At 38.7% G+C, this 13,661-nt stretch overlaps 1 protein-coding gene across 1 annotated transcript in view; it reads left to right on the top strand.

Annotated features, from left to right (window-relative positions):
* GPR158 (G protein-coupled receptor 158) overlaps nt 1-13,661 on the top strand; it is a gene marked incomplete at both ends in the record, with an annotated part of 191,109 nt that overhangs the window by 13,851 nt on the left and 163,597 nt on the right. Inside the window, one exon of the mRNA XM_084282726.1 lies at nt 361-466. Within this exon, the coding sequence (XP_084138852.1) occupies nt 361-466 (106 nt within the window). The remainder of the gene's footprint in view (nt 1-360; nt 467-13,661) is intronic.

The following is a 13,661-nucleotide window of genomic DNA, read 5'->3' as shown; positions in this document are numbered from 1 at the left end:
TGGGGTCTGAGACAGAGCAGGTCACTCATTGTGCTTATTTTAGTTCTTTTCTGCATCGTAAAATGTGAAGGGTGTTAAATTATTTGAGTGTGTAACTTATTCATACCTGCCACCTTACATCTATCGAGTGCATGAGATTTGCAGCTTTCATGCCATAATGCAACTCAGTTAGCTCTAACATATGAATATGTCTCTGCGAGCATGGCTTTGGGAGCACAAAACTCCACATTTCTCTTCTCAGACATATCAAATTCCATATTTAGAGGACAAATGTAGTTCTGCTTGGCAGGTTATAGCATTGTAAAGAAGTTTGGTGTATTTCTGTAGTCATCGTGTTCAAGGCTGTTTTCTCTTTTTCAGAGGTGTCGTTAAAGTGGACATAAATCTGCAGAAGGTGGATATCGACCAGTGCTCGAGTGAGGGGTGGTTCTCGGGAACACACAGATGTCATCTCAACAACTCTGAGGTATGTTTGTAAGGAACCAAGCTAAACCTCAACAGGGAGTCTTTCCATTATGAATAACTTTCTGTAGTATAAGTGCTAGCTGTTCTATAGACTCTAAATGTGGTTTATGGACTGGACAGACCTTCCTGTGCAAGGTGTTATGGTATGCATGAGTTTCAGGAATGCCTGCAGTTTAGGAATATTGGCATTAAAGCAGAAGTTAAGTTACTGTGCAGAAATATTAGCTATAGGAACAAAGAATATCTGCGAAATGATTAATGAAGTTCTTGTGAGTCAATCAAAACCCATTATTTTACATTCAAAGTTAAAATAAACTTTAATATGAGTATCTCTTTTGAGTGGACAGTCTTATAAAATGCAGTAAAAGTGGCTAAAATGCTGGTACTGTTTATTCAGAGAAGTTTGGTCTCTTGCAAGAATGATGCAGAATAACAAAATTGGATGCTATAATTCTTTTTTAATAGAAATGCCAACATTTTGACAGAGCTGACTAAATGTTTCCGTTCAACTCCTTCCTGCTTCCCCTTTCTTCTGAAGGCCTGTGTCTGGCTCCGTCTGTCAATGTATCATAGATCATTCAGCTTGGCAAATCACATGTACGCAATGAAACTTAAAGCTACAATATATTCAGTGATTTTTTTGATTACATATAATGTTGTTTTCAAAGGTGCACATTTGTTATCTGTGAGACTGTTCTTCGTGTACTTCTGTACTTTCAGAAAGCACAAAGCACAGGGGAAATTGAAAGCTGAAAGAAATTTGAAAATTGAATGAAATTTGGAGTTGTTTACCAAACTACTCATAAAATGCAGTTCTATCCAAACCAAATCTAAATTTAGGAAAAGTTTGTTTTGAGGAATTCATTGGTTAACATTTTTGAGCAACAAAAACTCGGAATTGCTGTGAACACCTTTTTTGGTATTTTTCACTTTTTTTGTATATATTTTAAGAAAAAAATAAGAAATCAAATGTTGTTTGAGAAATAAAAACTAAATGTAAATATTTCTGCAAATGTTTTTTTTCTTTGTCAATTAGTTTTTGACTTCTAAATTGAAGGGAATGATTTTCGATGTCTCATGTTTCCTCCTAGAAGAAAATACTGTTCTGAGATCTGATAAACCTTGTTTTTTAGTGTATGCTAGTTATCCTGTACATGACTATGTGTTTTGACAAGTGCTCCTCCTTTTCCTAATGTCTTATGAGTAGAAATGTCAGCGGAGGGGTGGGATGGTAAGTTACGTTTCTTCCTGCAGCGAAGAAAAGGGAGGGGGAAAAGAAATCTTATGAGAAGACCAAGAAAAACACATGTAAAAGTACAATGGAAATAATGAAGAAGTATCACCGGCAAGCTTTAATGTACCTTTGGACTGGTTCAAAGCCCACTCTTAGCTGTAATGGGTTCTGAATCATGCTCTGTATTCTTAACATTAAGCAAAACATAATCCATGTGAAACCACACTGGAGGTAATTTCAAAACTATATATATATATTTTTCCAAATCGAAGTCCTTAACTGTGTGTCCTGCACACAGAAGAATGTAAAAAGCTACTCCCTCTTGAAATAAGGTGCAAGGCATGGACTACTAAGGCAGGGACGGTGTCTCCAGAAGATATGAGCCAGGGCTGGGTTCTCTGCAGTCTGGGCTTCACACTGCTGCTGAGAGCATGGTGAGTGTTTCTTACCTGCTGAGGGAGAGAATAACTTTTTTTTTTTTTAAACATTTTACTTAAGATGTGAGATGTACATTACAGATTAGTTCTTCATGCTGGGATATTGGGCTGATGTTACAAAGGATGCTCTATTTTTCATACTGGAAAGATGCATGATTTTATTTTAGTAAGCTTACTGCATAAATAAAATATATCTTCTGTTCTGCTTCTGCTCTACTTCTACAAAAGAAAAAAGAATGTCCTTGGCTGCTCTGCCAATTTTACTACCTAGACCTTCATGGTGTATCAAAGCCTCTTAGGCATCTAGTGACACCTAGATGTAGATACTTAAATGTAGGTGTCTTAACCTCAGATTTGAATTCCTCCTTTCTCTACTAAAGCACAGATAAGCAGTGTTACTCATGGGAACAGGAGTTGTTTAATGAGTGATGCTGTAATATGTGACCTGGGCTAATGTTCACAGCTTATGGTTTTAATAATGTGGGTAAGGAAACGAATGCCACTGCATGAACAGCTTTTCAACTCATACGTAGAGCAGAAACCTCTCATCTGCCCTTGACATTTATTAGTGTTAAATCAGCAAGGGTCTCATGGCTGAAAGAAGGTAATGCCAACCTCCCCCAGACCAACATGCAGCTTGTCAGCAGGGAGTGCTTTTCCTTATTGCATCTGAAGGTGATGAGACTCCTTGCCTAATAACAGTGACATTGCGGATAGGTAGTTGCTAGGAATAATCTGTGGACCATCTCCTTTTCCTCTGTGGTCGCTTTAGGAGGGGTCTTTTTTTTTTTTTTTTTTTTTTTTTTATAAAAACGGATCTCATATGCTGCTTTTTACAATTTTTTTAAACAAAATCTGCACTGTAGAGTAAGGGTAGGTTACATAGCTGTGCAGTAATGCCTTCCATACAGCATGTCTTATAAATGCTACTGAAATGATGTTGCCCATCCTTGCTTTCATCTTCTTAGATGAAGATGCAGAAATACCTGCTGATGCTGGAATGCTTTGTCCCAGGTTACAAAGTCAGTCTCAAGCAGAATAAAGAAAGGGGGCACAGATTTAAGCTTGTTAGACCCTGCTTCATCTTTTTTTTTTTTTTTTTTTTTTTTGAATGACTCGAGCATTCAGCAGTGCATTATTTTTCCACAGACCTTTTGGTAAGCCTTTGGCTTAGTCAAGTTCCCAGTTCTCTCTGGAATTTTGGTTACTGCACTGCCCTTACTGCTAGGCCAGGTACCAGTGCCATTAAGTCTAAGGCATAAAGCTCAATATTTCAGAGAGAAATCTCTTTTTCCTTGTCTAACACTACAAAAATATAGCAAGTGATAGAGAAAAGGGAAAGGAGGTGACTGAGGGAATGGAGAAAATAAAACAGCTCACAAGTTACTAAGAGGCTTCTTTATTTTGTCTTACTTCAGTTTTGTAGTGGCTAATATTTCCCAGATGCTTCAGGTAAATTTTCCTACTTTCTGTACTGTTCTAAAATGTTTTTCTTCCAAACAAAAATGAGTTTAGAGAGGAGGAGGTGCATTATGGCAAACGCAAACATGCTGGGAGCTGAATAAACCAGAGGTCTTTATGTGCTAAGGCTAAAACATCAAGAACAAACAAACAAACAAAAAAGTATGGTTCCTAATGTCTAAGAGAAAACACAGATGTTTCTACTCAAAATACTGTATTGCCTTTATGCACTCTGGCACAGAATCATTAGAAAATGATCCTAATTTGTGACACTGTGATTTAGCTTTGGGAGGTCTCAAATCTAACCTGATTGTGTGATGGAATAATTGTAGTGCTCTTCCTTGCTTGAAAGAAAAATAGCGTGTGGTTGGGGAATTGAAGATTATTACTACTCAAATAGAGAAAATGCCTAGACATCCTATTTCTCCTTTAATCACTCTCTCTCCTAGGTGTTCCTTAGGACGTGGAAAGTTGACTCTTAAATACCTTGCTTTTTCTATGGTGCACTCAAATTGAATTCTAAAAGCAAACTCTGGGAACAGGGACTGAAATCTTAGATTCCACCACTTTTAAATTGGCTATCAAGGTCCCTAGTATACAGTCATATTTTTTTTTTCCTGACTTGCTCTCTTTTGTGCCCATCCCTGACTTCATAGCAGCCTAGATGAGCTGGGAGAACAGTCATTGCTTCCTTCAACCTTCAGATGATGAGGCAGGCAGTTAGGTGAGGCTTTGCATGGTGAAGCCAAACTGTAAAAGTGATAAAAGTCTGCTTCAGTTTTTTTTTTTTTTTTTTTTTTTTTTAACCATATCAGCCAAAAAGGAAGGGGACTGTGGCCAGGTGCTCTGTTCTTGGCCTGGGGTAAGAAAGGACAACCCATGGTGAAGCACAGAGCTGCACTCGCCTTTCTGCCTACTTCCCTGGAAAAAATACACAGGTAATTTGCAGTGGGTGAGGTGGGTAATATGTGCAAGACAAGAAATAATCAAATGAGTTGGGTAGGAAACAAAATATTAAAGATAATTCTGAAATTAACAGGAAAAAAAGTTTCCTAATAACAAACAGAATATGCTTTCATTGTACAGACAAGGTTGGGTATGAGGGTAAGAAAGCGTGCATTTTTAGTGTTTGAAAGATTTAAAGATTTTTCTCTTAATATACAAGGTTATCTCCCCATACGTTCTGTCGGTAACTGCTTCCACTTCTGGTAATGACTTTAGAGTCCTTGTTGGGACACTGACGATAAAATCAAGGCAGAGAAATGTTTGAAGAAATCAGCTGGCATAGCACATCGAGCTTGGCCGAACACTTGCAGCCAGCAGCATCAGCCTGTGAAAACTGCAGTGGCTTCCACGCCGTTCCCACAGCCTTAATGAGACTGCCAACAGCTTGCACTGTGAGGCAGGCTCAGCTGACATCTCTCTGGGTTGCAACAGTATTCCACAAATGACAGCGTGCAAAAATATCTAGAGGGAATGAGGGAGGCAGAGTAAACAAAAAAAGCTTCACTCCTGTCTGTATATAGCATGTGTATATTTATGTTTGTAGGAAGATGCACAGGCCTCCTGTGTATTTATTCTGCACAAACACAACCAATGGAGGAAGGAAACAATATGGGAACAATACAGTCAGGTTTTTTTCCTGTTTAGCAGGCAAAAACACCGGTGACCATTGCATTTTACTACAGTGTACACAGTGTTACAGGCAACCAACAAAAAGGGTGGCGAGGGGTGTGTGTGGTTAACAATACAAGTGTAATGGGAGTTGGGAGAAAGGAAAAACAAAAGTGCTTTCAGGTTTTCCAAGCAGATGCCTTTGTCAAAGTGGGAAAAGGCCATTTAATGCACATACTCCATGGGAGGGGAAGCCTGACAAGAAGTTAAAAGTAATAAGCCTGTGGGTCATATCCAGTGACATTGATTTTGATTACTACTTACATGAATTTTCTGTCCATTAGGAAAAATGCAGTCAGAATGAGATGAATTTAAAAACCAAGGTGTGTGTTGGCAATACAGTCTGACAGTGAGCAGGGTTTACAGGATATAGTTAACTTTTAATTTGGAAGCAATCATCATCCCTGGAGTTACAGATTGCATTCAAGATACACTCTCTATGCTGGTACTTCTCCTGCTGTATGTGAGGTGATATTTCCCCTTAGAAGAAAACAAGATCTTAAGTGGTAGAATATAACTACTAAATATGGCATCAAATCCTGGGCCAAAGGGGAAATCTAAGGTAGGAAGGGAGCAGCTCAGTTTAGTACACAGGTAAAGAAAAAATAGCCAGCGCTTTTTGCTTTCAGAAGCAGAAAGGAGTGTCTGTCCTGTCATAGATAAAGGTTTGTCAGAGCTTTCAGTGATAAACAAGGTGCTATGAAAACCAACTTTCAGTGTAAAGAGCAGCCAGGTTGCTTAGCTACAGCTATCTTTGCCTTTTCAGAAAAAAAAATCTTAGATGACTCTGTTTTGAAGAGTTACTCTTGATTTTCTGTGTTATTCTAAAGAAAACCTTTGTAATGTTTCCTTTCATCTTAGCAGTATTAACGAGCATCTAAATTTGTCCAAGTCAGTTCTATTTGCAGTGCTTTTCCTTTCCCCAGATTAAAAAGTGAAAAGCTATAGATGACTGAGTGCTGTCTGACAAAAATTAAAATAGCAGAGATGTAGCTTTTTTTTTTTAGTTGATAGGCAATCATTGCATGGCATCTGCTACTGGTAGTTCTTTCACATCTGTTGGTACAGCTTTCAGATCTTTCTCTGCTGGACATACCATCATTACGTGGGACAACACTGATTAGCTGAACCAGTCCTTGCAGGATAAGGTGAACTGTTTTAAAAATAAAGTAAAAAGAAGTTACTCTTGCTGGATTTGCAGAACACTGACATGCCCTCAAGGAGGTCTAGGCCCTGTATGCTTATTTCATTTCATGTGGATATGGGAATCGAGTGATCCTTACACCTTCATTCTGGAGAAGCAGCGGTAGCTAGCAATTAGGGTCCCTTAGTCTTTGTCTTCAGATTCTTGTTTTCTTACTGCTATGTGTTTTTTTCTTCCTTGAAGTGAAATGATTAAACTTTGTCAGGAAAAAAATAAAAATAAAGGCAAACTCTATAGGAAGGGGCACTTGTATGAGGTTAGGTGGCTCAAGGGATTGGGGATAGGAGTGTTTCTCACCCCCCCTTCCAAATCCTTCCAAATTACAGGTTTTATCTCTGTTTTTACAGATGTGCATTGGAGAGAATCTGAGAGAGTATGAAAAAGCTCGTGTAACAGCAGTAGGTGGGGGAGGAATAAGTTTTCCCCTTGTGTTTGGGAAGGAAAGAGGTGATGGCCCAGGTACCTAGTTAGCTGATGGGACATGGACAAAGTGTGCCTGGCAGAAGCAAAGGAGAAGTCACAGAGCGAGGACGGGCACAGGAGCTCATCCTTGGAGAGAGACTGGCAAACTATTGTCCTGTGGCTGGGGCATGAAACTGCAGGTCAAGGTCTACCCGTGGCCACAGAAAACCTTACAGCAGGAGCCTGGGGACTGTAGCCAGGCTGGATTATTCTCCTTTGGGAAACTGGCTGAGTTACCTTTCCTACACATGAAGTGATGGTAGCTTTGTCAAATCTAGTATAAATGCAGCAGAACTTCATTCATCCAGGATTTTCATTTATTACCAGCACATTCAGAGGTCTGTACAATATCTGAAAAATCACAGTTGTAGCATGGCTGAGGTTGGAAGGGGCCTGTGAAGATCATCTAATCCAACCCCCTTCCCAAGCAGGATCACCTAAGGCACGTTGCACAGGATGGCACCCAGGCGGGTTTTGAATATCTGCAGAGAAGGAGACTCCACAACCTCCCTGGGCAGCCTGTGCCAGTGCCCTGTCACCCTCACAGTAAAGAAGTGCCTGTCCCTAAGTAATGAGTGTGATTAGATAAATGAATGCTAATTTGGTGCCAAAGTGTTTGGTCCCTCCTATGTGAGAATGGATGTGCGTATTTCTGAGGACATGCAAGTGCTCCAGTATCTTGTGAGATAACATAAAGACTGTTACCCACATCGTAGAGCTGGGACACAGGAAAAATATTCTCTCAGCTGATAGACCTCCTGCTCGCTCAAACTGACGTGTTACTTCCAGGTGTGCAAATTGCTCTCTCCAGTTTGGTTTCTGCACGAAGTTATGTAGAGTGTGTGAGTTGAAAGGGAGTCAAGTTGCTCTCCAGCCAGGGCCCAGTCTTGGGTTGTCTTTGGAGAGGGGTATTGGGGTGTGGATGGTACGCATCCACCCCACACTCCAGATGCCTACAGGATGAGTAAGCATCCTGATGCATTTTTGTAAACTTGTGTCTGAACAGATTTTCTTACTGATCTTCCATTCTGACAGAATAGTCAAAAATGAACAAACCACCCAAAATCCTCTTAGCTAAACGTGGTACTACCACACTTCTTGTCATTGCAGAGGGTGCCAACTTCATGTGAACTGCACAGACGGCTCCTGAATCGGATACTTAGCTATTTGTATACTCAGGCCATATAATGCGGAAGGTTTTTTGTTTGTAAAAATACAAAAATTCTGCTTGTGCAAGTATTCTACAGCGAATTATTTTTATTGAAAAAACATGGGCTTGAGGGAGTAGATAATGCTCTGACTAAACCAATGGAAAAAGATTGTCTCCCTTATCATAACATTTTTATTAAATGTAGCAACTGCTTCTCCTGCTTTTTTTTATACTTCATGATACCTGCACAAGAGACAAGTTTAATTTAGCCTTGAGGAGAAAGTTCGTTCCTTTTATTCCAGTAACTATTCTACTTTTTCTATAAAATTAGATTGAACACATATTAAAGATCCCAAGATGAAAAACTAAAGAAAGTAGCTGCTGAATTTTCATATTCAAAGCTATAGCAATAGCTTTAATGGAAACTCATATAGCTTTATTTTTGAATGCCCTTTCATAGCTTTTAGAGCAGTGGATATTAAAATACTTTTGTTGGTGACTTCTGGTAGAAGGTGAATTGTTTCTTTTCTCAATGTCTCTTTGCAAATGCAGAACTGTTTTTTTGTTTGTCTTTGCTTTTGTTTAGCTGCCAGTAATTCACATCATTTATTCTTGTTTGCATTTTCCAGTACCGCAAACTGATGGCTATCAGGTCACCCAATCACTGGGCAGCTGCTAATCTAGAAATTTGGCACTGCATTTGCTAAACTACTTTTTTTTGATGCCTCCTCATTGCTTTGTCACCCTATCTTGTTTCAGATCATGAATGTATTAAACACTGTCCCTAATACGGGAACGCAGAGTGTTTGATTCTACTCTTTTTATCTTTTTGAATATTTGTTTTCTTTTTTGTTCTGGCTAGTTTATAATCCATTACTGAGCTTCATCTTATTAATGCCTTTCTTTTTCATTCATCTCATGCAAGGGTTTTACTCTTATTTCTTCAGTGAATAAGTAGAAAAAGAGAAAAAAAAATACTTCTCAACATCTTATACACATAAACTATTGAAGATAAATACAATATTTACTGTCTTGGATACCTCCTTTACTCAGAAGAGATGGCGAGGAAAAGTAGATTTTACTGTAGAAACAGATGAGACAGTCTTCTATTTGTAATGTTATGCTGTTTTCTGTTTGTAGCAAGATTAGAATTCCTCTGCGGCTAAACTCAGCCCCTAGATTTGCCACAACTGTTGTTCACAGGGAAATCAATTTCTATTTACTTGCATAAAATAGACAGTAGGGTTTGCTTACCAAGTTCTACTCCGCCAGAGTACAGTATTTGCTTTCCACCCCTATTCCATCTAATCATTGTTTATTTTTTCATCTTTCGAATATAGTTATCTGGGAAAAAAGTAATATTCATGGAGTGGTATAACTCTGCATTCTGATTTAGGTGAAGAGAGTCCTGTAACTTTCATCCAAAACATTTGAAAATAAAGCTAACACGGTTAGCTTTCACTAGAGCTGAGAAATTGAATTAGTGGTGACTTATTTGAATAGTTTTTGTGTCTGCATATTCATTTACATCTGTCTGTGTATACACATCGTATGCATGGGCATGCATGCCTCTGTGTGCAGACGTATAGGGAATGTGAACAATTATTGTTTGCACTAGATGGTGACTGCTCCGTGATGAGATGTAACAGAGGCTTGGGAGATGCTGCTCCTGGCCTAGCATGTGGCCCCGTGCTCTGCTACAGGCTCTGGGGGCTAAACAGCTGCTATTTTAGCATAGGCCAAACATCTTTCTTCCAAGAAAGGAAGTCGGAGGCACTCCAGAACTTGTAAACTTTTACGAGGCATGATAAAACACACCTATATTTTTAAATGTCCAAGACATAGCACAAGCTGGTTTTATGCATGTCATAAATTGTTACCCTGATGTTAATCATTTTCCCACAAAATGGAATTGTATATACCACAGAAAACATAGGAAAATAAGTTTCTAACACCTTGATTTGTAAAGTCCATGTTTTGAGGAATTATATGTGTTTCTAGATGAAATAAAATCTAGTGACTACATATAAGTTGGTGTCCCAGTACTGGCTAAGAGTGTTAGCTGTGGGCTGGGACCCTGTTATATGAGACATTGCAAAAACAGAGCAAATATTTGCCCTGTAGAGCTTATATTCCTGATTTCATATTGTTCTAGAGCTCTGCAAATTGAATACTGCATTATGTTACCTGAAGGAAGCATTTCTTGGTGGTTCACCTACACTGACTTCTGTGGATAGCTAGGAGGACGCTTATTTGAAATGTCTAAATAAAATGCTTCAACCATCTCGATACGGATATTTTGGAAGATTTCTTAAACAAAAAACCTAGTTGTTTTTTTTTCCTCCTGGTACTAGTGAACTTTAATTCTGAAGTTTGCATTTTCTTGCAGGATGGGACTACATAATGATGATTGCTTTCTAAGGGACCACTTTATTGCTATGGTCTATGTAATTATGAAAAGCGATTTTTATGAAACATTACTTAGCCACTTAAAGAATTATTATTTTTAGAGGTTTAATGCATTTTTCAGTTATGTTTCTTTTCCACAGGTGATTGAGTTGCCTGTAATTATATATCAGTAGATTATTTTAGCTACTTTCTAACATTATTCAACAGAGATGATGCATTATGTCATTTTTGTTACAAGTGTAACCTAAAAATATTTTCTTTGAGTACATGATTATAAGGAGTCCCATCTTGTATCCTTGTCATGCTATTGCACTGCACCAAATTTTAGAGTGTTTTCCCTATTTTTCTATATCTTGATTATCACAGTGCTAGATGATGAATGTTGGAATACATGGATTAGATGATGCACTGACTTTGAAATCAACGTCTCATTAAATTTTCCCTAGCTCTTGCTTAAATTTTCAGAGTGTATAGATGTGTATTTCAATATAAAATTTTAAAACAAGAAATGACATATTCCTCTTTTCAATTGCTTTACTCCTCTCTAGGTTGACTACCTAATAAAATACCCAAATCCAAATGCAGTCCAGTCCGTGCTCTCCGGCTTATGGCTGCAGACCAGGAACCTTTCTGGAAGATGTGTGTTAGTCATTCCCATGCTCCTGGGCTCAGGGCAGAGGTGTTTCGTTTGAAGCAGTGTGGTCTGTGCTATAGAGTTGATCAGATTATATTATCTAATACTCCCCTTTGGCTTGAAATCTATTCTATAAAGTCACAGAAGTGCTGAATCATTTCATCGTGTGTACCTTTGATCTTGTTACTATTTCAATTGCTGAGGGTTTTTGAAGTATAGTAAATTGTCTCCTCCTCTTTGATGTCTCTTGTAAACTAAATTGGCTGAGAGTCTTCCAAACCCAGACAATTATACAACAGTGCAGTGTGATTTTATTTAGTCTAACCCCATTAGTGAGCTTTCTGCTTCTGAGCTGGTTTCTCGTCTGCTTCAGCCACTCATATTTGTGAAGTTTTTACCAGTAACAACTTGACTAATGCACATGAGAAAAACAAAACTTAAAAACCTTAAAACATTTTACTACTTTGTAACGAATTTCAAGTGAAGATGATTGCTTTGAAACTGCTCGTGGCTCAACTCTACAGCAGAGCTGTGAGCAGTCCAGGGGCTGTGCAGGAATGAGGGGTTTGTATTCATGATGATGTGATCCCTGCCTCTCTGCTGCGAGAGGTAGCAGCATCTGGCTCACTGCATCAGCAACAGCTTGTGTCTATTTTTGAACCAGTTCTGTTCACATGTGAAAACTATTCTTAACACATTGGAACAAAAATAGAGGTGTAGTAGAAGATGCTTTGTTTTTCCTTCATGTGTCTTTAGCAGATTTGTTAACTCAGTGGACAGTTAACAGCCTAATTCTTGTTAAGCTTGACTCTGTAGTGAAAGCTGGTGAAGGATGTCCAGTGTGCCTCTTGACAATTTTCCTTGTGCCTTCTTAAGCTTCCCTGCTGCATTTTGATTACAGAATCAATCTTGTGTATATTTGCCACATCACATCCTGTAGAGAGAGACTAACCAACGCTTTGCAGCCTGCGGAAGTCTGCAAGCTTGGTGGGGAGAAGCACCGGACGGGTCACATTTCTCTCTTCCCTGAAAACAGCCTGTATGAAGGAAAACAAGGAGAGTTTGGATGCTTGCCTGAGACTGCCTGCTTGGCATTTGGAGGGGAAAAGCTACAGACGTGAACAGAGTGAACCTTTTTTAGAATAGATGTAAGAAGTGTGGAGCCTTATAATAAGAGACTTAGGCAATCTTTATCCAGAAGACAACAGGTTTTTAGAGAAATAGGCTGAAACAAGCAATTTACAGTTTGCAGATTTACCCCAAAATGTGGTAGCTGGAAAGAAGTTGAAGGAAAAAGTCTAATGATATCTGCTATGAACCTGAACTTTAACTTTGTACAAGTGGGGTGAAAAGGAGAAAAAAAACAAAGTAGATTGTCCCTTAGACCACTGCTGACACTGATCTCATGAGACTGAACCCAAGAGGCTGTGCTTTGAGTGAAAAATTGCATGCTGGAGGGATGGTGAGTTCTCAAAACACCTGGAGGTATTTCCAACGTAGATTCCAAAATGAATATTTCTCAACACTTCAAAATTGGATTGTTTTTATCTGCCTTCTCACAAAGAATTATAGTGCTTCTTCTTGTCTCTGTTAAAATGCCGTTAACTGCTATTTCAGATCTCATAGTCCAGAATTTAGAGGCAGACGTAATCTGATCTTCATGGTAAGGGCCTCTGGAGTAGCTTCTTCAGGAGAGATGGCAACGTGGGTAGGCTCTGCAATTGGATACGGAATACTGAAGATGCTCTAGTTCTTCTGAGGACAAGTATTAACTTTTTTTTTTTTCCAAACAAATCACTTACACAGGGAAAAATGTGTAATGGGTTCTATGTAGCAGATATAAGGACTAATATTGACTTTGCAAAAAATATTGATGTTGCAATCAAGTTGACTATATTCAAGTCAAGGAGAAGGGCTGGGATGATAGGGAAAACATGGCACTTACTGGGAAAAGCACTTGGTTTTCCAGTAACTTTTGTAACAAATCAGATTATCAATAGCAAAGCAAGTTTTTAGGGCAGTAATTAATGATGGGATAGATTTAGACCCGTCTGGGCAATTTTGAATGATCAATTTCCTCTTGTTGGTTTGTAGTCATGGGTGCTAGATAGGAAGCTTGGAAATGAAGTGCTCCTTATGGCTTTTAAGGAAAATAGTTACAACGATTAAAGCTAACAGTTGTTGAACTCCTTTGTCAATCTCTGTCCATGAAAGTCGTGCTGTTAAGTTAGCTGTGGAAGGACAGTAATTTTAAAACTGGGTTGTATTTGTCCCTATACAGTCATGTTTGAAGTGTTTAAAGTATTTATGCCCTACTTGTCAGTACACAAGTGAATTCTGATAGAGAAGCCATGAGCTATTGCCATGTTGCCAGTACACCTTGCTAAGTGCTGTTGCTCTGTAAAACACAGCTCAAATGTCTTTTAGGTCACAATAATAATGAGATCCTTTCTTATTTTTATTTTTTTCTCCTAGAACTTGAAGATTACAACAGTGTTCAATTGATTAAAAAAATGCTTTGAGGCACAAGA

Source organism: Netta rufina (assembly GCF_964035555.1).
Source record: "Netta rufina genome assembly, chromosome: 2".
Taxonomy (NCBI): Eukaryota; Metazoa; Chordata; class Aves; order Anseriformes; family Anatidae; genus Netta; species Netta rufina.
This window is presented reverse-complemented; position numbering and strand designations above follow the sequence as displayed.